At 36.5% G+C, this 24200-nt stretch overlaps 1 protein-coding gene across 8 annotated transcripts in view; it reads left to right on the forward strand.

Annotated features, from left to right (window-relative positions):
- The window catches only part of ATM (ATM serine/threonine kinase), a 79492-nt gene that overhangs the window by 51605 nt on the left and 3687 nt on the right, over positions 1-24200 (forward strand). For 5 of the 8 annotated variants that reach the window (XM_082304142.1, XM_082304144.1, XM_082304148.1 and 2 more), the window contains 20 exons: positions 147-235; positions 331-433; positions 1451-1599; positions 3070-3174; positions 3693-3812; positions 4887-5121; positions 7541-7708; positions 10533-10652; positions 11673-11890; positions 12659-12866; positions 14364-14477; positions 14866-15024; positions 16179-16317; positions 16686-16768; positions 18078-18218; positions 19202-19318; positions 20755-20904; positions 22153-22318; positions 23655-23741; positions 23820-23934. In XM_082304142.1, coding sequence (XP_082160268.1) covers positions 147-235; positions 331-433; positions 1451-1599; positions 3070-3174; positions 3693-3812; positions 4887-5121; positions 7541-7708; positions 10533-10652; positions 11673-11890; positions 12659-12866; positions 14364-14477; positions 14866-15024; positions 16179-16317; positions 16686-16768; positions 18078-18218; positions 19202-19318; positions 20755-20904; positions 22153-22318; positions 23655-23741; positions 23820-23934 — 2786 coding nt within the window. Of the gene's footprint in view, positions 1-146; positions 236-330; positions 434-1450; positions 1600-3069; positions 3175-3692; positions 3813-4886; positions 5122-7540; positions 7709-10532; positions 10653-11672; positions 11891-12658; positions 12867-14363; positions 14478-14865; positions 15025-16178; positions 16318-16685; positions 16769-18077; positions 18219-19201; positions 19319-20754; positions 20905-22152; positions 22319-23654; positions 23742-23819; positions 23935-24200 lie in introns of those variants that run through there. The other 3 variants (XM_082304145.1, XM_082304146.1, XR_014227428.1) reach the window with 3 other exon arrangements.

Genomic DNA, 24200 nt, shown 5'->3' on the forward strand with positions numbered 1-24200 from the left:
TCAGATACTGCATAAAGGAAAATTAAGCAATGATAACAACATGTTACGTGGAAGGACTTGTATTTATAAACTTACACGATATGTATAAAACTCACTTGAACTGGTTCCAAAAGAGATAATTCTTCATTTTATGACGCATGTTCTAGGACCTTCTCATGGACATATATAGAAGCATTGGAGAACCTGACAGTCTCTATGGCTGTGGTGGAGGAAGAATGTTACAGCCATTAGCACGGTATAATTTATTAATGTTCTTATGTTCTTTAAAGGTATTGCTTTCATTTATTAGTAAGGAACTTAAGTTAACAAGAAGTTTTCAACTTACAACAGGATAAGGACGTATGAGCATGAAGCAGTATGGGAGAAAGCCCTTGTAACATATGACCTTGAGGCAAGCCTCTCTCCATCTACTCGCCAGGCAGGAATAATAGAGGTAATTTTATTTTATAATAGGAAATAAATGTAGGACTTGAGATCCATCATACTGAGAGTCATTTGTAGTAAATGCAAAATTGTTTTAGGACTAAAAGAGATCTTTTTGGTCATCAAGTCCAGCCCACTGTCATAGGCATCCAAACTGTGTAATGTAAGACAATGCAATATTTATCCTGAAAACATTAAGGCTTCTAGTCTTCTTGTCACTCACCTGTAATCCCTATCTTGGGTAATGAATTTTGTGAAATATTTCAAAAGAAATATATTTAATTTTATACAGAATTTGGCCAGCTCCTAAAATTAGTCCATTGTGGCAACCATCTTACTGAAACTGTGGTACTTCTGATAAAATAAATAAATAAATAGAATTGATGTTGTCTTATTTTCATCCCTTAAAAATATGTTGCTTTTTTAGCCTAAAAATGTTAATACCAGTTCTGTAATAACATAGCACAGGTATATGTGTTTCCCCTCATTTCATTTTCCTATGGTACTTTTCTTTTCCTACCCCAGATTCTTTAGTATCATTGTTAAAATTCCATTGTGTTTCTCCTTCGTAATGAAGGCACACATAGCCTGGATAAGCGGTCACAATTGTAAAGTCATTATGGTCTTCAGATAGGAGTTTAGGAGTTGTAGGAAACTTTTTCAAATCCCCACCAGGAAAAACAGTTCATTAAGAAGTAAAACCAGTTTTGGCTTACTACGCAGAAATGATGGAATGGAGAAATATGAGCAGATAGTTCATTTGAAACACACCATGGAAATTTATTTCAAACAATGCCAGGCGCAGTAGTAATGAAACTGTTTTTCTGGGGTTGCAGGTATCAATAGTGTGATTAGTAGTCTTATTAAAAAGTTTTCCTCTTATGTAGTGCTGGGTTTAGAAATACTTATGGTTCTACCTTACCTGCAAAGGCTTCTTTGTTTCCAAAGGTAAAACAAAGCCTTTTTAAAAAACAGTTCCGCTTATTAAAGAAGGAAAACCAACTTTCAGTAATTTTGTTAATTCCAGGCTTTGCAGAATTTTGGGCTTTGCCATACTCTTTCCACGTATTTAAAAGGACTGGAACATGAAAACACTGAGTGGTGTGCAGAACTGCAGGAAATACGCTACCAGGCAGCATGGAGGAATATGCAATGGGGCCACATCTCTTCTGTCAAGTAAACTAACTTACTTTTTTGCTAGTTCTTTAAGTGAAAGGCAATGGTTTCAGTTCCGAGCAAAAAGATGGCATTAGAATATAGTTTCTATGAAACAGGTCACCTAATTTATCTTAATCATTGAATTGAAAAGCCGTCTTTTTCACTTAGACCTGTCTGTTCTGTAGGCACGTCACTTTTCATTTTCCTGGGAAACTGTATGCAGTTGATTCTTCTTTTTGATTGCTCATAACTATAAACTGAAATTTTCCATTTTTGACTCACATAGTAGGTGTGTCTTAAGTACATATGAGGGATAGATAGTTTTTAACGTTTAATTTATAAGCAAACAGGGAAAATATTACTTGGTAAGCCACAAGAGGTTATCAAGACCTGGATATGCAAACACCAGTGTTGATTCATGGCTACTCCCTCATAAGGAGTAATCTCCTCTGTGTAATGTTGGATGCCTGGCATTAGTTATTTCATATGACTGGCCAGGATATGGTGTGAACTCTGTCCCTTCCTGGTACAGCTACATCATTGCACATTTTAGGAGGAATACAGAATAGATTGACTAGATTTTGGCAAAAGCAGAAGTTACATGATGGAGTCTTCAGTAACTTCTTCTACATTAACTTCTAGTAGTCAGAAGAATGGAGGATTTTTCTCCTAAGACTCTTACAGAGAGATGGGTCTGGGGAACATACTCTTGGTATGTTCATTCTCTTCTGCACTGTCTTAAGATCATTGTTTAGAAGCACCTGGAGGACTTCACAGACACATCCTGTTGAAGGGCATATGCCATGCCACAATTAGAACAAACTTCATATAGGTGGGCTCTCTTTGTCCCTGTTTTAGGGTCTGTATAAACCTCTTAGGCAAACAGAATATTCAGCTTTAATACAGGAGCAGAAAACCAACATGTAACATGAAGAGAGAGAATGAGATGGCAGGAAAGAGGAGGGTCAAGGAGAAGAAGAACAAAGAGTGGAAAGGGCAAAGAAGAGAAAATTACATTGAACACTATAGGTTTTTTCAGCCTTCTGATTTTCTTTATTTTTTTCCTTTTTAAAAGTAGTTCTGAAGTTAAATGTAAAAAATTCTTGATTCTGAACTGAAGTTGTATACGTACCATAATATATATCTTTCAGCATAATACTGTGAGAAATGTGTTATGATTAAATTTTTATTGTGCAGTTTGTTTTGTGTTGTATTTTTGATACAACCTTGAACATAGTCTCCATATTCCAAATATTTTGCCAATTACTGTTTTTTCTTTATTTTAAAAGAACAGCTTGAATTTATAAAATACTAAGTTAATCTAAAATTTAAAGGGTTGCATTATCATTTTTTATCATGCAAAGCAGCTATCCATCCAACTGCAGAAAATGTACTACTAAAAATATTTGTCATAAAGATAAAATCAACTTCTTTGTAGAAAAATGTAATTTTCCTTTTATTTTATGTTACTTTTGTTTTATTTTTAAGAGATGAAACAGGAAGACCAGGGTACCATGAATCATTGTATGATGCTCTTCAGTCTTTACGAGATAAGGAATTCTCTGCTTTCTATGACAGTCTTAAAGATGCCAGGTAACTGTATGCAAATATTCTGCTGTTAGAGAGAGACGGAGAGCGCGTGTGTGTTTGTAGTCACAAGTTATGTATAAAAGACTATTATGGGGTTTTATGGGCTTAAATAAAGACTCATGCATAGAATATAATTAATACTTCTGGACTGCAACTTCATTTCTAAGTTTTTTAACTTAAATTTGTCTTTTATGCATATACAATTTGTGTGCTAATTGAAGATACATTTCCTGTAGTATACATCCCTTACTTTCCAGTCCTCTTAAGTGGATTCGAATGCTGGCTGCTCTTCTTTAGCTGAGCTATGACATAGGCTTTGGAGTTTATATATGCTTACTGTGTTTTCATTTATTGACAAACTTAATTTTTTGAACTTTAATGGTAATACAAAATAATTCCAAACTGAATAGTTTTGCTGATTAAATTCTGTTCACCGTATCAAAATTATGTCATGGATATTTCGAATTACTTGTGGATATTAAAAAAAAAAATAATTTACTATTTCTCTGTTAAATCCATAGAGTGAATGAAGTAGAAGAGCTGTGCAAAGGCAGTCTTGAGTCTGTTTATTCATTATATCCAACTCTTTGCAGACTACAGCTAATTGGAGAGTTGGAAAATATAGGTCTGCTGTTCTCCAGGTATTCTTTTAAGCTTGTTTCATACTCCTTTCTCGGTTCTCAGGATTTTTGGTAATCAAGTCTAGCACAAAAATAAAATTATCTCAACAAATTTTATTCAGGAACGTCTCAAACATCATCTTAAAAATTATATGGATTTTAGCTTCACTGTGCGAAGACAAGTCTAGATTCTCTTTATTTCGAGACTGGATTTATTTGTGGTCTAGTTTTAATTATTTGATATTATGCCAATATTGTATTTTAAAGAATTGTTTTCTTTCCTTTGTTTTGAGTTCCCTGGTATACTCTAAGGTAGTCATATCTCCTAGCCTTTGGTTTACCAAAGTAACCGAGTCATCCTCTTCTCGTTTCCTTTCTAAAAATGTTTTCTATTTCCTTGATGATACCCATAGATCTATTGAAAGTTGTTTCAGTTTGAATCGCTTTCTTCATGGACCACTATTACCATCAGTATTCTACCTGAATTCTTAACATTGCTTTTTAATCATAGGAAGGTATTTATTTCTGTGGTGCTATTAACATTGAATTTTTTCTGCTATAGTGGTATCAGTTTGGTAGCTTATAGTCATCCTACAGTCATTCAGCTTGTCCAGGACCTTATGAACCATTGCTATGTGCAGTTAATGAATTGTCTAAGAAAATAATACATATAACGACAACCTACACAGCTACAGTGTCACAGTTTGGAATTTATTCTTATATTAATCTATATGCAACCTATATCATAAAATAGGAATCTTGGTCTCTAATCTTTTAAGTAGCCCTATGTTTGAATGTGATTCCCTTTGCTGATGGACCTTGAACACAACAGTTTTTGATGCTTAATCAAGAACGTTTACAGTGGAGTTGTTCACCTTACTGATGTTGATCTCTTAATCTTCATGTTTGTTAAAACCAGAAGCCTGAGAATTTGTTCTGCACATTAATCATCATAAGGTTTTATGGACTGTTTCTTGGTTTTGAACTGTAGATTGTGAACTACCTCGGTAGTTTACTTTTGTTACTCATCTTGCACTTCACTAATATTTAGCAAGAATTAATAACAGATCTTTTTTCTTTTGGTAACAATTGCAGATCTGTTACTACTCAACAACTGAATGATGTTTATTTGAAATGGCAGAAACAGTCAGAGCTTCTCAAGGACAGTGACTTCCGTTTCCAGGAGCCTATCATGTCTCTGCGCACTGTAATTTTGGAGATCTTGCTTGAAAAAGAGAGTGAAAATACCAAAAGAGAATGTATTAAAGACATCCTGACCAAACATCTAGTGGAGCTCTCTAGATTGGCAAGAACTGCTAAAAATACACAGGTAACAAATTCTGGGAAAGATAATAGAATCAGAATCATAGAATGGTTTGGGTTGGAAGGGACCTTAAAGATCATCTGGTTCCAACCTCCCTGCCATGAGCAGAGACACCTTCCACTAGACCAGGTTGCTCAAAGCCCCATCCAACCTGGCCTTGAACATTTCCAGGGATGGGGCATCCACAACTTTTCTGGGCAACCTGTTCCAGTGCCTCGCCACCCTCACAGTAAAGAACTTCTTCCTTATTTCTAAACTAAATCTTTCACTTTAAACCCATTACCCTTTGTCCTATCACTACATGCCCTTGTAAAAAGTCCCTCTCCAGGTTTCTTGTAGGCCCTTTTCAGGTACTGGAGGGCTGCTATGAGGTCTCCCCAGAGCCTTCTCTTCTCCAGGCTGAACAACCCCAACTCTCTCAGCCTGTCTTCATAGGAGAGGTGCTCCAGCCCTCTGATCATCTTCGTAGCCCTCCTCTGGACTTGCTCCAACAGGTCCATGTCCTTCTTATGTTGGGGGCCCCAGAGCTGGACGCAGCACTCCAAGTGGGGCCTCACGAGAGCAGAGTATCCATCAATGACGGATGTTTAGTTTTTTAGTTTATAAAAGAACTTAATTTTTTAGTAGTACTAAAGATTAACTGTATTCTAAGTTTATTCAATGAATCAATTAGTTGTAGACTTGAACTATGTAGAACTTACTCATAAAATTATTTATGGGTATGTTTTCTGAATTTTGTTCATAACTGTAAGCTACTCTATGATGTAGATAATATAAAAATGAAATTTTTCGTGAAGAATGCTCTTACAGCTCTGTTACTTTTTTTTGGTGCAGTTTTATATATCCAGCTTTCACTTGCATCATACTGTTGTAGTGTTCCAGAGTAAAGCTGCAAAAAGAACTTCATTGCCTCTGTATATTTAGTGTTGTCTTCAAGGTTTTATAGTCTCAAAGCACCATTGCACTGTGGGAAATCTCGCTCTGTGAATGATTTATTAGAATTTGAACTATCAATGGTTTCTGCAGCTGCTAATGCACTTAAGGTCCAGAGGCCTTCACTTGTTCTAGGTAGTGCATCTGGAGGAGTAACTCAACAAGAATTTATAGAGCAACAATATCCTCCGAGGACCTCTGCAGAAAATAGTTCCAGCTAAATATATAACCTGGAAATATTTTTAACACTTCGCATCTGTGAAACTGTATTAAACTTTGATTTCAGGAAGGTTCTAACTCTTTTTGTGAATAATGATGAAATCAGTAGAACAGCTGGCTTTGATTTCATAAATTTGCAAGGTTTACTCAGTGCCTCCAGAATTGTTTGGGAAAATTCTTCAGAATTTTTTTATCTCATGCCTTCCCAGCCACTAACACTGTGGTGATGAGTGTCCTGTAAGAGCCTCAACAGAAGTTAATTTTTTTCACTTTGTTTTTTAGTTACAGAAGATTAAAATTGCAGCACCATATTTTGGGAGGATTAGAAGGTTCTGAAAGATTGAGCCAGTGTGTTTCTGAAAACACTATCGTTCCAGCCTCTCTGGTGTTGTAGGTCATGTGCAACGTCTGGAGCATACTTCTGGGTCTTATCAGTCTTTCAAACCATGGGATGATAACCCTTTTGACACGCTAGTAGTTGACAACACTAAGCATCTGGATGTAGGAAAGTACTCGAGGAAGCACTCTTTGCAACTAATGGCTTTTATTCCTCTTTGGTGCCACTGCCATCCATCAGGAGAAGGAATAGAGTGCCATACAGAATCATCACACTGACCACTAATTGAAGGACCCAAACTTACATTGTCATTTACACGCATTCTTACATTTAAATTGTTTACCTTGCTTATTTAAAAGTTTGATTGATTCGGCTATTGGTTGGACAACTTGTGAAAATACACTTTAGTCTTGATCTTTGACATTGTTAAAAAGATAGTTTGCTCTTTGTGCTATCACAGTGATATTAGATTACTAAATAATGAGGATGTTACCTCTTCACTCATATCACTGGTGAAGTACGCATACAAAAGTATTATTGTATGGTGGTGCCATTTTTCTTAGTATTTTTCTGCGGTCTCTTAGGATCTAATAATAATCACTAAGCTAAAATTATAAATCCATTTTTTCAGTAGGTACTGATTGTAGAATTTCTATACTTTATACCTTCAAGTAATTTAAAATATTAAACATTGATACTTTATTTTGGGTTTTGTGAAGTTTAGTTCCATAGTCTATTTTTGTTGCAAATCAGGATTTTCTGCAAGTATATAGAAAAATAACTTCATCTCTTTGCTGCAAATAAATTCTTAGCATTGGGATAGGCAGAATATGCTGCACAAGTAGAGCAAATGAAGATGGAGTTTAAAAACAAAACTTGCTGTGAGATAAATGTATTTGACATAAAGAATTGTTTATAATGTTTTTTCAATTTCAGCTTCCAGAAAGAGCTATGTTTCAGATCAAGCAATACAATCCAACAGGATATGGAGTTTCTGAATGGCAACTAGAAGAAGCTCAGGTTTTCTGGGCTAAAAAGGAAGAGAGTCTTGCACTGAATATTCTTAAAAGAATGATAAAAAAATTAGATGCAGATTGGTTTCAGGTATGTGTTATAGAACGTATAAACTTATGAGAATTAAATTATTTAAGATCCTGTTTCCACTTTCTGAAGTTTTCCCTTGGAAGAAAATTAAAAGGCTGTCTGCAATATTACTAAATCTGTTTTGTACTCTCAAAATGTCTGAAAGCAAAAAAAATCTGTATTAGCAATTCTTATCAGGGGTTTTCAAAGTGAGTCGGTAAGAGTGGCAAATGTTAGAATTCATTATTCAGTATTTTGCCTCCAGTGCCACCACTGTGAAATATATAGCTTTTTAAAATCAGAGATTGTTTCCCTTGATAAAAAATTAACTTGTTTTAAACAAAACTGTTACATAGAGGTGTATCATCTTGTTCTGTGCGAATAGTTAAAGAAACTAATGGCCAAGCAGCATCGTTTAGGCATAGAATCATAGAATCATTTAGGTTGGAAAAGACCCTTAAGATCATCAAGTCCAACCGTTAACCTAGCACTGCCAAGTCCACCACTAAACCATGTCCCTAAGCACCACATCTACACCTCTTTTAAATACCTCCAGGGACGGAGACTCAACCACTTCCCTGGGCAGCCTGTTCCAGTGCCTGACTGCCCTTTCGGTGAAGAAGTTTTTCCCTAATACCCAACCTAAACCTCCCCTGGCGCAGCTTGAGGCCGTTTCCTCTCGTCCTATTGCTTGTTACTAGGGAGAAGAGACTGACCCCCACCTCGCTACAACCTCCTTTCAGGTAGTTGTAGAGAGCAATAAGGTCTCCCCTCAGCCTCCTCTTCTCCAGACTAAACAACCCCAGCTCCCTCAGCTGCTCCTCATAAGACTTGTGCTCCAGACCCTTCACCAGCTTCGTTGCCCTCCTCTGGACACGCTCCAGCACCTCCATGTCCTTCTTGTAGTGAGGGGCCCAAAACTGAACACAGGACTCGAGGTGCAGCCTCACCAGTGCCGAGTACAGGGGCACTGTCACCTCCCTGGTCCTGCTGGCCACACTATTCCTGATGAGTATTGTGTTGGGAACTGTAATAGTGTACACGTTTTTATTAGAAGAAGAGTAATAATGAAGATTTTATCTCTGGTCCTTATTGTGTAAAAAAAGACTAATACAGGGAGACACTAATAATATCTGTTATGCTAAAGAAACATACCTATGTTGCAGGCATTTCCCTGATGTCTGTAGGGAGTCTGTGCAAAGGTGGGAGTATGAGTTGAGGCTTCTGTTTCAGTGGGGCTGAACCTGTATCACAAAGTTTTTGCCTGGAAGTTGCCAAGTTTCTTGTTGCTAATTTTTCTGCTTCTGATACGAGTCTTACTGACCTGTGCTTTTCTGGAACTTGTTAAAATGTTGATGTCACATCTGCCACCTGCCACTTCTCTTATATTAAGGCAGTTTAAAGCAAAAGCTTCTATACCCCTTTTAGTAGTTCAGTTATTTCATCTGTGAATCGCTGTAGACCTTTCGGAAAAATACATTCTGATCCTGGTGAGTTGATAGTTTTCATTTTGTCCGTTTTTTCAGTAGCCTTTGCTGTTGACACTTCAATAGCAGACAGACCTTTGAATCCCTCCTAAAGAAAGGCTTTGCAGTGGGACTCTTCAAGCTCCTCCACAGTGAACACAAATGCAAATAATTTAATTTCTTTTCTGCTTTATCTTCTCAGGGTGCTGTTTTTTTATAACTGTTGTCTTTTTATTAAGTGGGCTGTCTGGTGGCTAGCTGCTCCTCATATGTTTAAAAAATGCTTTTTTATTATTTGTTGAGTTGTCTTCAAGTTGTTTGGGTTTTTTGGACAGCTTGATGGTGGGGTTTTATTTTTTTATTTGACAGGATATTTTATGATTTTTTTTAATATATTTTCTTTTTCACTTGGACAAAACTTCATTTTGTGTACTGATATAAAAATTTCTTCATCATCCTTACCTTTGTGTAGCCATGATGGCTTTCTCAGGGTATTTTTTGGAGGGTAATAAACATTCTCTTTGAAACTGTATACGTTATTAAAGAATATCACACTTCAGAATGGAGAATTTTGGGCCAAGTTCTCCATACATACCAGCGCAAAATCAAGAGTTGCTGCTTCTCTTTTGATTTTCATGATTGCTCTGTGAATCAGTTGACAAGGGCCTCCAAAAATTTAGTCCTTCTCTCACCTTCCAGTGTTATGTTTACCCTGTCCACATAAGGAGGTTTTGTGTTTTTGCGGCTTATGATATCCTTCAGTATTTCACAGTCACCGTTGCCATCTTGATTAGGTGGTCTTTAATATGTACCCTATACTAAAAGTATTTTGGAAACTTGTCATACTATACAGTTAAAGCTGAGCTTCCAATCTGGAGATAAGTCCTTTGGAAACCTGGTCCATCATCTTCTCGGAGCACTTTTAACCAAGTTTCTATGTAGAGGTCTGTCTGAAAAGTTTAATGATCACACATAGTTATCACAATTCCTGAATGTTTCCTACAGAGTGTACTATGGTACTTCACACTAAATGGAGATATTAGAAAATACAATTCTGGAAACATGCTGTGAACTTATTTAATTTTTATTACATTTTTTCATTGTTTTATTCTGTTTTTCATTGTTCAGACTGTCAGGTATTTAAAAATGTGTGCTCTCCTTTAGTCTAACATAGAATGTGAATGTGACTTAAGGTTATTGACTACTGTAGATGTGGATGGTAAATTACTCTGTAGATACATTATGTATAATAAACCCGAGTGATTGAATTATATTCAGGGTTTAAAAGCTTTATAAATTGCCTACCTCATATGTAAAAAGTATTTTTATTTGATGCCTCCTTCTTTTTTCTTTTTTTCCCAAAACTTGCTTTCTCAAAGGTTGAGAATGATCCTCATCTGAAATTGATGTATACAGAGTGTCTGAGGCTGTGCGGAACCTGGTTAGCAGAAACGTGCTTGGAAAACCCTACAGTCATCATGCAGAAATACTTAGAAAAGGTACATCCAGTCGTGGAAATGCGCAGTCTTCAAGATAATGCTCTGCTAAAATATGTTGTTAAAATGACAAGTAAATTTTACAATGCAGCTTTTCTTTTTCTGGATTGAAAATATGGATTCTTATAAAAATATTATTGTTTAAAGTAGTATTGTATAACATTGTAATCTTATAAAATATTCAGAATATGGCTTTGCAGAATTCATAGTGAAACTTCTGTGTAATATTGGCTTAAAAGTTCGGTGATAATGACTGCTAGTCCTGTTTGCTATTCCACCCCATCCCCGTCCTCTCCTTCTCAGGACAGATCAGTCACTTAACATGTTTTCAGTGTGGGGATTGTATTTGCAGCAGTCTCTTTCCAGGTGCTGCAAAGTCTCGTACTAGTGTTTCAAAGTACTATATTTTTTTTAAACTCTTTGTCAGTAGTAGAAACATTTTTATTAATATTTGTCTACTCTGCGTTTCTTTATTTCCTGCTAATTTGTGAAACTCTACATAGTTGTTTTTCTCTGTTATTCTCTACATGGTTTCTTCACTCTGATGATTAAACTTTCACATATAATTTCCTTCTCTTTTTGGCACTTTTTGGACTGTCTTCTATTTTTTTCTCACCATCTTATGATAGAAGGTTGTAAAACTATTGTAAAACTTCATGCTTAGTCACTCTAAAAGATAGATATCTGTAGGAGACGTCTGTATGGTTATTAAAGCTGTTTCATGCAGGATAATCTTTTTGACTGTTTGCACTGAAACACTCCTCAAAGATTAAATTCACTTAGGAGAAAAATATTCAGCCTGGTAGGTTTTATTTTGTATGTATATATATTCCATCATAGGCAACATTAAATAATCTGTTCAAGCAGATGACCCTGCTTGAGCTGGGGGGTTGGACAAGGTGACCTCCAGAGGTCCCTTCCAACCTCAACCATTCTGTTTTTCCATGATAATAGAGTTTAATCAAGTATTATGCAGCACTGTTAATCAGATTATCAGTCTTGTTATTGTAACTTCCCTTTTAGGCTGTAGAAATTGCTGCAAGCCACAGTGGAGACAGCAGTGATGAGCTGAAGAAAGGAAAGATGAAGGCTTTCCTGTCTTTGGCTCGTTTCTCAGATAATCAGTACCAGCGAATTGAGAATTACATGAAATCCTCAGAGTTTGAAAATAAGCAGGCGTTACTGAAGAAGGCCAAGGAGGAGGTTGGCCTCCTAAGGGAGCGCAGAGTTCAGACAAACAGGTGAGGATTCGAATGGAGAGTTGGTTACTATGGAGCCATCAAAGGCTCCATCTTTACTAATTCTCTGTCTTTCTGGGCAAGTGGTACAGCATGGGTCACATCTCTACAGCTGAATTTTTCCTTATTTTCACAAAATAGTGTCCGAATCTATAGTGCTTGTTGCAAATAGTTTCTGAACTGTGCCTGAACGTGGTCTAGGAGAGTGCTAGATAGTGTGGGCCAAAACTAAGCCAAGGAGTGTTACAACAGTTAAACAGTATGGATGATCATGGGCCAGAATACTCATTTATTCCCTAGATCTGCTTAGTTTATTTGACAGAGAAGACGTTACAGAGTAAAAAATAAATGTTTGAGATTTTTCTCCATCACACGTTTGGTGAAAGTGTAGAATTAATCTTAATACAGAACTCAAAGATTTAGTAAGAGCAATTGCAAGTGAGCAGAAAAATTTGAACTTCAGCAGTTGGAAACTGAAGTCCTTACACAACGATCTGTACTGGATATTCATATTTATACCAGTATTGAGATTAAATCATAAAAAAGAAAAAAGACACTGACTGAAAATTTTTTTAGAGTGGTGGGTCTGTGTGGACATACACTGAAGAAATAGCTTCCACAATTTGGTTTCTCAGTTGTTTATTCTACTGTGCTTGTACATACAAAACAAGTAAAAAAATGTTAAATTAGTAAGCAAGAGAAGTAGAGACAGCCTTGCTTGTAAGTTCATTAAGAGATTAATTTGTTGTTTAAAAATGTCTGTTCACATAGATATACAGTGAAGGTTCAGCGAGAACTTGAACTGGATGAATGTGCCATACGTGCCCTAACTAAGGATTGTAAACGTTTCTTGTGTAAAGCAGTGGAGAACTACATCAGCTGTTTACTAAGTGGAGAAGAACATGATATGTGGATCTTCCGACTGTGTTCCTTGTGGCTTGAAAATTCTGGAGTTGATGGAGTCAATGAAATGATGAAGGTATATGTCTGCTGTTGCTTTTCCTTATTACACTTTGACATTAAATTATCCATCTTTCTTCTCCTCCTGTGTTCCTAGAAGATGAATTATAGTGCTGTGCAGTATGCTTTCCTATGTATCTCCTTAACTTTTCCCTCAAAACTTGCTTTTTTCAGTCATCATTGCTCATCGGTTAGTTTTTCCATCAGTGAGAGTTGTAATTCTCAATGCATTTTTATTTAACTTAATTTAATTTAGCATTTTAATTTCACAAGTCTGTATGATTAAGCATATCTCATGATCTTTCACTGTTGTCACCTTTTTCTTTACATACCTTGGATACTACCCATCTTCAACATCCTTCAGTACGTTTTTCTAGTTTATATTATATATGCTCGTAGGTGAAAGGATGTGCTTTTAGATTGTTTCTATAAGACAGTAGCCAGGGGACCAGTAAAGTTCTCATTCTCAGGCTGGTTCTATCCTTTCTAGGATTGTGCAGGAAATCTGTTAATTCTTACCTGAATGATCTGTTTATGAGAGAGATCTGTATAATTGAATTCTTCACTTTCTGTTATAATTAACTTTGAAAAATAGAAAGTGTTCCTTTACTCATATTTTTACCACATAATTGCTTCTTGTCTGAAACTAGATTGTATTTTTTTTTAATTAGGATTGTCTCTTGCCACAAAGAATCTGGAAATCAATATATCTAAGCTCTGCTCTAACAGAATAGAAAATAGTAGTTGTCTTATTGTCCTGGTTTCAGCTGGGATAGAGTTAATTTTCTTCTTAGTAGCTGGTATAGTGCTGTTTTGGATTTAGGATGAGAATAATGTTGATAACACACTGATGTTTTGGTTCTTGCTGAGTAGAGTTTACACCAGTCAAGGACTTTTCAGCTTCCCGTGCACAAGAAGCTGGAAGGGAGCATAGCTAGGACAGCTGACCCAGACTGGCCCAAGGGCTGTTCCATACCGTATGGTGTCATGCTCAGTATATAAAGCTGGGGGAAGAAGAAGGAAGGGGGGGATGTTCAGAGTGATGGCGTTTGTCTTCCCAAGTATCCGTTACGCGTGATGGAGCCCTGCTTTCCTGAGGATGGCTGAACACCTGCCTGCCGATGGGAAGTAGCGAATGAATTCCTTGCTTTGCTTGTGCACGTGCCTTTTGCTTTACCTATTAAACCATCTTTGTCTCAACCCATGAGTTTTCTCACTTTTACTCTTCTGATTCTCAACCCCATCCCACCAGGGGGGAGCGAGCAAGCGGCTGCGTGGTGCTTAGCTGCCGGCTGGGGTTAAACCATGACACTTATGAAGGACTTGCAGCATTCAGGAGACATGGACCAAGATGGTGTGATACTCACTGGACTGCCATTTGATCACACATCAATGATTATTCTCAGTTTAAAAAAAAATGCAAAACCAAAATTGCTAGCTCTTACCTGGTATTTTATGATTACAATTTTTTTGTGGTGTTTAGTACAGCTTTCTAATTGAATTTTCTCTACTACAGAAAAATGCAGAGAAGATCCCTTCATACAAGTTTTTGCCTCTGATGTACCAGCTGGCTGCTCGGATGGGAACCAAGATGATGGGTGGTTTAGGATTTCATGAAGTTCTGAATAATGTAATTTATGCTTTTCGTATCTAAAGATATCTTGATTGGCTTAGTAGTGCATACTTCTAAACAATATGTATCTTCCTTTGTGGAGTTATGGCTGCATGAGTTATGTAGGTGATAAAGGTGTATTAAAAATGAGTGATGCAAAATCAGTATAGTGGGCGGAGAGGGCTGGGGACTTTTTTCCTTTGTACTTAATTGATTTTCTTGTTGTGTAAGAATAGTCTTATGCAGGTATAGGAATATACTTTGAATGTTGTGGAAATACCATCTAAGTATTACTTTTTATTTCTTATTAGGAACTTTAGAAGTTCAGAAGAATTAATAATGTTAAGTAATTTTTTTTTCTACTGTACAGTTTTCAATAATGGGATCTTTTTGTTTTTCTTGACAGCTAATGTCTAGAATTTCACTGGATCATCCACATCATACTTTGTTTATAATATTAGCTTTGGCAAATGCTAACAAAGATGAACTCCTCACAAAACCAGACACAATAAGAAGAAATAAGTTAATTAAAAATGCACCGAAAGAAATCTCCCAGCTTGATGTGGTGACTACAAAAAATTCTATTCTATTACTCACATTCAGTCCTTTCATTTTGTTAAAAAATGAAAAAAAAAAATTGTGTCAAAGGGTATTTTAGTGTAGAGCTCATCAGCTGACTTTTGTTAAGAAACAGTAGGAGGAAAAAGTACTTTTAATAATAAAAAACACCCTCTTTTGTGCATACGTTCGTAATTATTATTGAAAGAAGTAACTATGGGGTTGAACAAAACATGGTTAACATTTCCTGCAATAAATAGCCGCAATTATTGTGAAGAGTTTTGGGATAAATGTCCTTGATGTGTGATTCTGTAAAAGGCATTTTAGATGCAACAAAGACGTGAGTGGCTTTATTGTTAAAAGTACATCTTGAATTGAGTATTTTTTCTGCTTTGAGTGATAACATCTGTTCTAAGTATTTAGCCCTGTGCAGTATATCTTTTGTTATTTTATATGACCTTTATATGTTAAAAGCCTTGATGATGGGAAATACCAAACTGTGGCTTCATGTTAATGTTGTTACCGCTTAATTTTTGTTGGAACCTGTCTTTGGAATCATCTTATCTATAGAGTAATGCCCCTTCTTTCCCCTGTCACTATTGGCCTGGCATGGTTGGTTGTCATTGCCCTCTTACCCCCCACACTGATAATTTTTCACCACATTTTTCTGTGGCCTTTTTTTGCCTTTCTCTCAGATTTGTAGTTCTTTTGTGGTCCCACCCTTAGGAGTAGGATTATGCTAAACTCAACTAAGTCTCTCAGAGTTAGGCACAGAAGGGACGCATGGTCAGATTTTCGCCTTTTGCTTACAGGCTTTTTTCTTCAGTTGGGAGGAAATAACAAAAGTGAGAAGGTGGTGGAAGACCATCCAAAACTGCCCATCCCTTTTTCTGAAGAATTTTTGCAGGTTTTTTGCACTCTGCCTGGACAGATTTGCTTCCTCTCCATCCCCAATAATATTTCACTTTATTCGTTATCTCAGATTAGACAACACAGAACTTCTGTTCATATCACGAAGGGCTGTCCATTATTGCAATTTTCTCTGTTTTCATAGGGTATATCTCAATTGTACTTATTTGACTGCACATTATGATGCATCTTTAATCTTACAAGGTGTAGTTTGCAAGATCTGATATTTGTATTCCACTGGGGTTTTTTTAGGACAGAATGGAGGCTGCTAGCAATATAATCAATATTGTAAGAAAAAGGAGAGCTCGTATGGTTAGAGACGTTGAAGCACTTTGTGATGCTTACATCACATTAGCAAATGTAGATGCTACTCCATGGAAATCTGAAAGAAGTAAGTCTTGGAAAAATTATTTTTGTTTTTAATAGTGAAGATATATTTTATTTTCTCGGATTAAAATGTATATTTCTAAATTTTGATACTTAGTTAAAGGAGATACTGTGCTAACACTGTGTCCTATTTTTTATAAATGTAGAACTTAGTCTGGATTAAAGGTCATAGTAGTTATTTGCACTGTAAGGTTCAGGCTGTCTGAGTACGAAACTCCAGAAAACTCCAGTTGTGCTGTGGTCATGTTCATCAGCTCGACAGAAACGTGCAGTGAGGTTTTGGGTCTCAAAAGCAATGTAAACTGGTTTTTGTGAACTTTGATGTACGTTTATAGTTCTGAATTTAAAAATAGGAATTTCTTTTAATTACAGAAGGAATAAGTATTCCAGCTGACCAGCCAATTATTAAACTGAAGAACTTGGAGGATGTTGTTGTTCCTACCATGGAAATTAAGGTGACTGAAGTTGAAATAAATATACACTATAATATCAAATCTTAGAATCAACTTCAAATTTTTAAAATGGCAGTCAGGGCATATATCTCTTCATCAAATTCCCGTGCTCTTTACAGGTCAGCCTACCCAGGGGTACTTTCCTGTCAGGTGGGAGATGCAGCATGAGATGCTGTCCTTAGGCTTTGGAAGACCTTGACCCCAAGTCTTGCATTTGCTGGGTAGTGGCGTATTGTATGAAGATGGCTTTGTCACTGCCACTGTTACCCCTAACTAGGCTTTCATTATCAAAAGGGGTGATGAGCTACCTAAATCACAGAGAGGATCTTATTTTGTAAGGTCAAGCTCAGAATTTCAGGGAGGAACTTAATGTCCAGAAAGTTGTGAGAATTAATAGATATGCCTCTTTGGCTGTTCCTAAATAGCCAGCTCATATGTTTTTACTATTCAGTAATGGTGAATGATCCATTTCCATTAGCATAAGTGGTTGATTGGATGGGTGTGTCGGCACTCATTCTTAGATGCTACATGCTCTACGTCGGAAACTTACCAGTTTCAGGAGTGTAGAGTTGCTTTTTGGGCCAGCCACCTAAAATTAACATGTTATGAAGCCAAACCTCCCTATGTTGAAGTCCCTCAAGCTATGTCTCTAAAGCTAAATAAAACAACCCAAGGGACGTTATGCCGTTTGACTTCAGAGGCCATCCATGCTAAATAGCATTTGTTTGTAGGGCTCCTGTTGGCACCAGGTGTTGCTTCTTTGTACGACTTGATTGTCCTTTTCTTTGCCTTTCTTCTTCTCCAGCACAAACTATCTGAAATAGTTGGAGGTCTGTGATGTAATCAGCTGCAGCAATATTTCCTTACAGATAACTGAGTAGGGTTGCTTTGTGGCATGAGGATATGGAGGATGGCTGAAGATACAGATCCCATAGATCGCAACAGTTTTACGATTGTAGATTGGGTCCATTTGCAGCCTAATGTAAGCCTAATGCCCCCAAACTGTATGTGAACATTTTGTTGAGAGAATGCTAGTTGGGACGGGCTGAAATTGTGTCAGAGCTTGTTCAGTGGCAGTCTGCAGCACCAGGTCTCCTCTACGAATGAGGTAGACAAGGAGGAATCAAACTCACTCCTTTGCTCAGGATATTTTTGTAGCCTTTGTGGGTATTCTCCTTGTAGATGATGGAACGCTCATATTAATATTTAGCATATAGTCTGCTGACGAGATTTGCAAACAACTCATTACCACTTTCTCTGAGTGAAATGGAGGCAATATTTATATTAATTTTAAACTGATTTATAATTTCAGGTGGATCCCACAGGACAATATGAAAATTTGGTGACAATAAGGTCTTTTAAGCCAGAATTTCGGTTAGCAGGAGGCGTGAATCTGCCTAAAATAATAGATTGTGTAGGATCAGATGGTAAAGAAAGGAGGCAGCTGGTTAAGGTAGGTTCTGTCATGACATCTCGGAGACTTGACATGTTAGCATTTTTTTGAAGTTGTCATGTCAGTTTTCTCATGTATCACTTCTATACCATGAGCAGACTTTTCCCAGTTCAGTGTCAGTTTTCTCAGTTCAGGAATGGTTTACCAAAGGAAACTGCAAAGTAATAATAAGTAATATAATTTAAGTAATAATATAATACAATAATAAGTAATAATATTAAATATTTTTGTAATTGTTTTTCAACAATGCATGTAATATACAGTAGCTTACCTGACAACTACCAGACCTGCAACTTGCCTGGTCATGTCTCAGCTGGTGACCTGGAGCATACAGCAAATAAAAGCCATCAACATTTTGTCTTAAATACCTCCTTTTTTCTTTCTTCCCCATATAAAAAGAATTACAATTCAGAGACAATCAAAAACATGCACATAGAAACACAAATCTCTAAAAGAAATTTATTTCTCTTTAAACTCAATTGATTCTGTTCTGTCTGTGTTTGAATGTAAACATTCAGCAGCTGCTGGGAGAATTCTGTTTTGCTGTTAAGTATGGGGTAGTTTTGAAAGTTTGAGAGAAGCATGAATCACTACGTCTGCATCCAATAATCAGAACTGCAGTACCAACTGATGCTGTTTCAGCTGTGTGCTGGATTGCTAAATACGGTGAATGAAACGTGGTTTTTAAAAGGGTACATAAGGCTTGTAGGTTGATTGAAACCTTAATCAAATAACATTTGTCAAAAAAAAGGAGAAAAAGGTGATGATTTAAGTTAATGATGGTTCTGTTTAAGCAGCTGAGCACTATTAGAAAACCAAATACAGAGAAAAAACAATTGTTAATTACATTTTATTGCAGGTGATTATTGTGGGAGAGTACCTTGTCTTTTGTGGAATTTTTTAAAGTATTTTTTTAAAGTTACTGAACAAGAAGTCAGATGCTGGAAAGTGTTCTTTAACTGCTTTTTCTGTTTATGCTGAAGGGGCGTGATGACCTGAGACAAGATGCTGTTATGCAACAGGTTTTCCAGATGTGCAATACATTGCTCCAGCAAAACACGGAAACACGAAAGAGAAAATTAACTATCCGAAGATACAAGGTAACCCTGAATGGCTGCTGCAGCAGAGGAATAAATGTTACCGATAAAGCATATTTCCCCACTGTCCTCTTTTTAACCCAAAGACAATATAAGTGTGTTTTTATTTATGCGTTATTAAAATAGTCACTGCTCTTTCAGGTATGGAATAAACAATTAATACAATTTAATTATTACAATTAGAACAATTTTTAGAATTTAATTTTTTCCAAATCATTAAAAAAAATTCTGATTCCAAATATATATTTAAATACTCTTCAAAGCTTTCTTTATATGAACTTATAATTGAAAAGAAATGAAGTCATGCACTGTCCTTGAATTGTAAGTTGCTAGGTATTAAATTTAAGCATATGAGTTTGTTTATGAATTCTCATTAATTTTAGTCTTCCGATATTCCTTAATTAGTTAATAATTAATTTTAGTGTTGCAGTATTTCTTACAATTGAATCCAGAAGTCCCATCTAGGGTCTGTTCATGCAGAATTTGAATTGCAGAGCTGTTTTTGTTAGAATTGGGAATACAGGAATAAATTCTTACTGTGAATGCGGAAAACTTATTTGAACAGGAACTTTCCTCTCCTCCTTCCTTTTTATGTGCTGGGTTTATAATAATAGCCGTGAAGGTGACCTCTGAATAAGTACTCTCTAAGTAAAAGTTCTTGTCTTTGACAAATGAGAAATGTGCACTCCAGAGTCTCTAAAGGAGCTTATCTGAATTGTGTGCACAGTTTTAAGAATTCACAGGTGGAGTTAGAGTCACATTTTTTGAATAATTTTCAATGAAGACGCAGGTTTTTATGTGTGTAAAAATGAACAAGAGCAGTGAAAAAGAGAATGGGGGTTGTGTTATGAGGTAAAGAGACTTTCATAAAAAAAAATTGAAGGAAATGGGCAGTAGCTATTTCTCCAAGGACAGGAAGGAGATCATTCATTCTGGCCAATTCTGTCTGCTACAGCAGTTGAGGTTACTATTACAGCCAGTTATGAAGTGAGAATCTGTTCTCTAGGATGGGAAGCAAAGACAAGCCTAACATGTTCATGCAGCTACCATGCATTTGCTCCAGATTTTACTTTTTATGTGCAATTTGCCCAATGCTTGTATTATCCCATTCAAGCATAGCAAGCTGTTGACAATCACACGTCATCCAGAATACCGGTGCAAACATGCAAATTGAGTATAATCATTAAGTTATACTGAAATACCTAGTGGAAGGTTCTCTGGGCGAGGAAGAAATTTGCAAGTATTTGATAGGAAAACCTTGAGTGTATTTTATATATGTATACATGTGTATTTAGAAGCTATATTGTGGTCAGCTGTATGGTTTGGTCTTTGTTCTTTTTAAACAAATGCAAATATACACCTGTGCTCTGCAGCATGCATGTATTTGTAGTTGTGTGTGTGTAACCCTCCCCCATGCAGCAGTGGGTTTGCTTTTACAGGTGGTTCCCCTTTCTCAGAGAAGTGGTGTTCTTGAGTGGTGCTCGGGAACAACCCCCATTGGGGAGTTTCTGGTGAATGTCGAAGAGGGAGCTCACAAGAGATACAGGCCAAATGATTACTCCGGTTATCAGTGTCAGAAAATGATGGTGGTGAGTCAAAATAATTAAAGAAAAATATCTGGCTTACATTCTTTTACACAGAGGGTTTGGGGTTTTTTTACGTGTCTACAGAGAATTATATATTATGCTTTTAGTATATAATAATGACTATGGCCAGTGGCATGGAATTAGTAGTTCTTCAGACTAATCTGAATGCAGCCTGGGAAGAGTTTTAACAAAATCAAAAATTGCTAAATGAATGACTGTTGCAGGGAAGATTTTAATACAGCTGAATCTCCAAGAAGTCTGTGAACTCTTTTCTAGAATATAAATCTATTGGAATTGATCATTACAGAGACCCAACAGAGTCAGTATAAAGTTGTCTTACAGATTTAATTCATATTTTTCATGTTTCTCATTGCATTGAAAAACCATTTTATTTTCATGAATAAACCAAAATTCTAAATACGAGTCCTTGAAAATAAAAACATGGTTTTAGAGTGCAGCTGAGATTAACGTAATGTCTTAATTGCTGTTAGACAGTGTGAAGGCATCTGGCTTCTCCTCCACCGTGACAGCCGGGTACCCTCCATCCCCCACAGTGAGTCAGTTCAGGGAGCTAAGCCAAAAGAAGACTAAGCTTATGTAGACTGGCAGAAAAATATCTGGTTCAGTGGATACAAGTAGGGGAAGGTTCGTTCTTCTGATGGTAGCTAGCTGCTAGATGGATTCAGCTGGTTTAATTTAGTTCCACAAACCACCTGACCATACGTTTAGAAAATTGCAAATTTTACTTTATATCACCATGATTGTGCAAGAAATTATTTCATTTTAAATCTGTATAGTACTAACAGGATGCAAGGTTATTTAATTTTCACTTTGTGCAGTTTTTGCATGTGAATAAGTGAGAATGAGTTTCTCACAGTGACATGAGCCATCAGATAAGCAAAGCTACCAGAACAGAGTGCAAGGGCAAGGATCTTCCGACAAGACGCATTTACCTGTACGTGCATATAAAATAGACACACTTGCTGAGCCAAAGAAATGGGAGTGTGTTTTTTACATGTAGCCCATGAGTTGTGTATGAAAATATAATTGTTTAGTAAAAGAGATAGATAGGTGCATTAATGATTGCTGTAAAAAAGACATTAATTCATAGCTCAGAGAGAGAAAGGAGTGAGAGCAGCATTTGATGGAGGGGAGAGGGGTAGAAAGGAGGATTGTATTTCTTTCATAGAAAGAGATAATTTCCTTTCAAAGTAGTCAGTCGTGGGGAAAACATTTCTTATTTATTTAAAGGATGCACAAAGAAAACATTCTGAAGAGAAATGCAACATCTTCATGGAAGTCTGTGAGAACTTTCAGCCTGTGTTTCGTTATTTCTGCATGGAAAAATTCCTGGATCCAGCTGTGTGGTTTGAAAAACGATTGGCGTACACTCGCAGTGTGGCTACATCTTCTATAGGTATTCGATTGGATTATTAACATTGACTTTTTAGATTATGTAAACAAAGAGTTGATACCGTTTCAGAGGTAATGGCTATTCTGCTTTTGTCACATGTCAGAAAAGGGGGAGTAGGGGGCAAAAAATGCCAGGAAGAACACCAGCATTATTTTTGTAACTAAGATTTCTGATTCATGCCCTCCCCACACCCCTTTCTGCAGTAGAAAGAATGAAATTCTTCGTTTCTTTGCTTTATATAGTGGTTTGTATTTTTAGGTTCTCGTAATTTTTTTAAATTTCTACTGACTAATTCTGTTGTTTTGATTTAACATTTATTCATTTCATCTGTAGCCTCAAATGTTTTACCTGAGTTGAAAAGCTTAATCTTTTACTTTGTGCTGGCATCATTAGCCATGGCTGAAATGTTTTTTTAATCTTTGGCATTTTTCCTTTGATTTTTCTGTCTTAATAAGGAAATATATGGACTTGGATTGTGGATTTCCTTTGGATGACTCGGTTCTGTATTGAGTCTCTGGAAGACATTTGATAGCAGATTGTATACATTGCAGTAGATCCTATTTTAGATGTTAGCATGTTTTTTATATACCCCCTTTTTTGCTGAAAAAAATTAAGTAACTCTGCAATTCAGCAGAATTGAGATGAAACATGTTTGTAGGAAATACTACTGCTATCCACGTCCATCAGCTAAGAGAAGAACAGTAACAGGTGTAAATTGCAGCAAGGGAGATATAGTTGGAGGGTTTCTACATTTAAGGACAGTAAAGCACTGAAATAGGCTTACATGAAAGATGTTACAATTTGTATCACTGGAGACTTTTAAAACTGACTCTAGACAAGAATTGCTCAGGATCTAGTTAGGTGTAGTCGAGCTGCCCCAACTGAATTATGGACTGAATTAAGTCCAGTCCTGTTTTCTGGATATGATACTGTGAGTTAAAAGCTTTTCTTAAAAATAGTAGTAATCACAAACCCTAATTTTATTGTCCACTTGCTCTTATCTTTTTTTTTTTTTTTTTTTTTTTTGAAAGCTGTGAAGTTGTTTGGTTAACCTATCTACAGAGAGAAATGGGCAAGAAGTCTGTGGAGTAGATAAAACAATACACATCTGTATGAGAATAACCTTTTTGCAATTGCGTTCAGTTAACCTTTTCTCTTTGGATTTGTGGAATGGCTTTTGCTCTTTTCTGGAGTAATATGTATACGTGGGGGAAGAAATATTCTCACTTTTAATTTGTTTGCACGTGTTACACTGATTCTAATAATCTTCTCTTTGTTAAATTTTTCCTGGGTTTTATGGCATGTAAATATGGTTTCAGCACTTACCTTTTTCTTTTAGTTGGCTACATTGTTGGACTTGGAGACAGACACGTTCAGAATATCTTGATAGATGAACAAACGGCAGAACTAGTGCATATAGATCTGGGTAAGTGGGACAGGCAAGAGAACCTTAATTTTTCTTTACTTTAACGTTTTTTAAAACATTTATTATCCTTTCATTTAGGGGTTGCTTTTGAGCAAGGCAAAATCCTTCCCACACCAGAGACTGTTCCATTTAGATTAACCAGGGACATTGTGGACGGAATGGGTATTACTGGCGTGGAAGGAGTCTTCAGAAGGTAAGTGCTCCTGTGTTGCACAGGGGTAAGGAGGCAGCAGAGTGCTTTCGGCATTATGATTGCTACATGTTAAATAGTTCTGATGCTTGAGAGGAGACTCAGATTTCTGCTGATAATACCCAAACCTAAATGCTGTCCTCTAACTCATATGCTCTCATTTATATAACCAATTACAAGTTCATTACTGTTGCTCAGCTTTTCATATTCTTCACTAACTAATGGGTTATTGTCACCCGCTTGTGGAATTCAGGGATGGCTCAGTGCTT

This window comes from Platalea leucorodia (assembly GCF_965183815.1).
Source record: "Platalea leucorodia genome assembly, chromosome: 2".
Lineage (NCBI taxonomy): Eukaryota > Metazoa > Chordata > Aves > Pelecaniformes > Threskiornithidae > Platalea > Platalea leucorodia.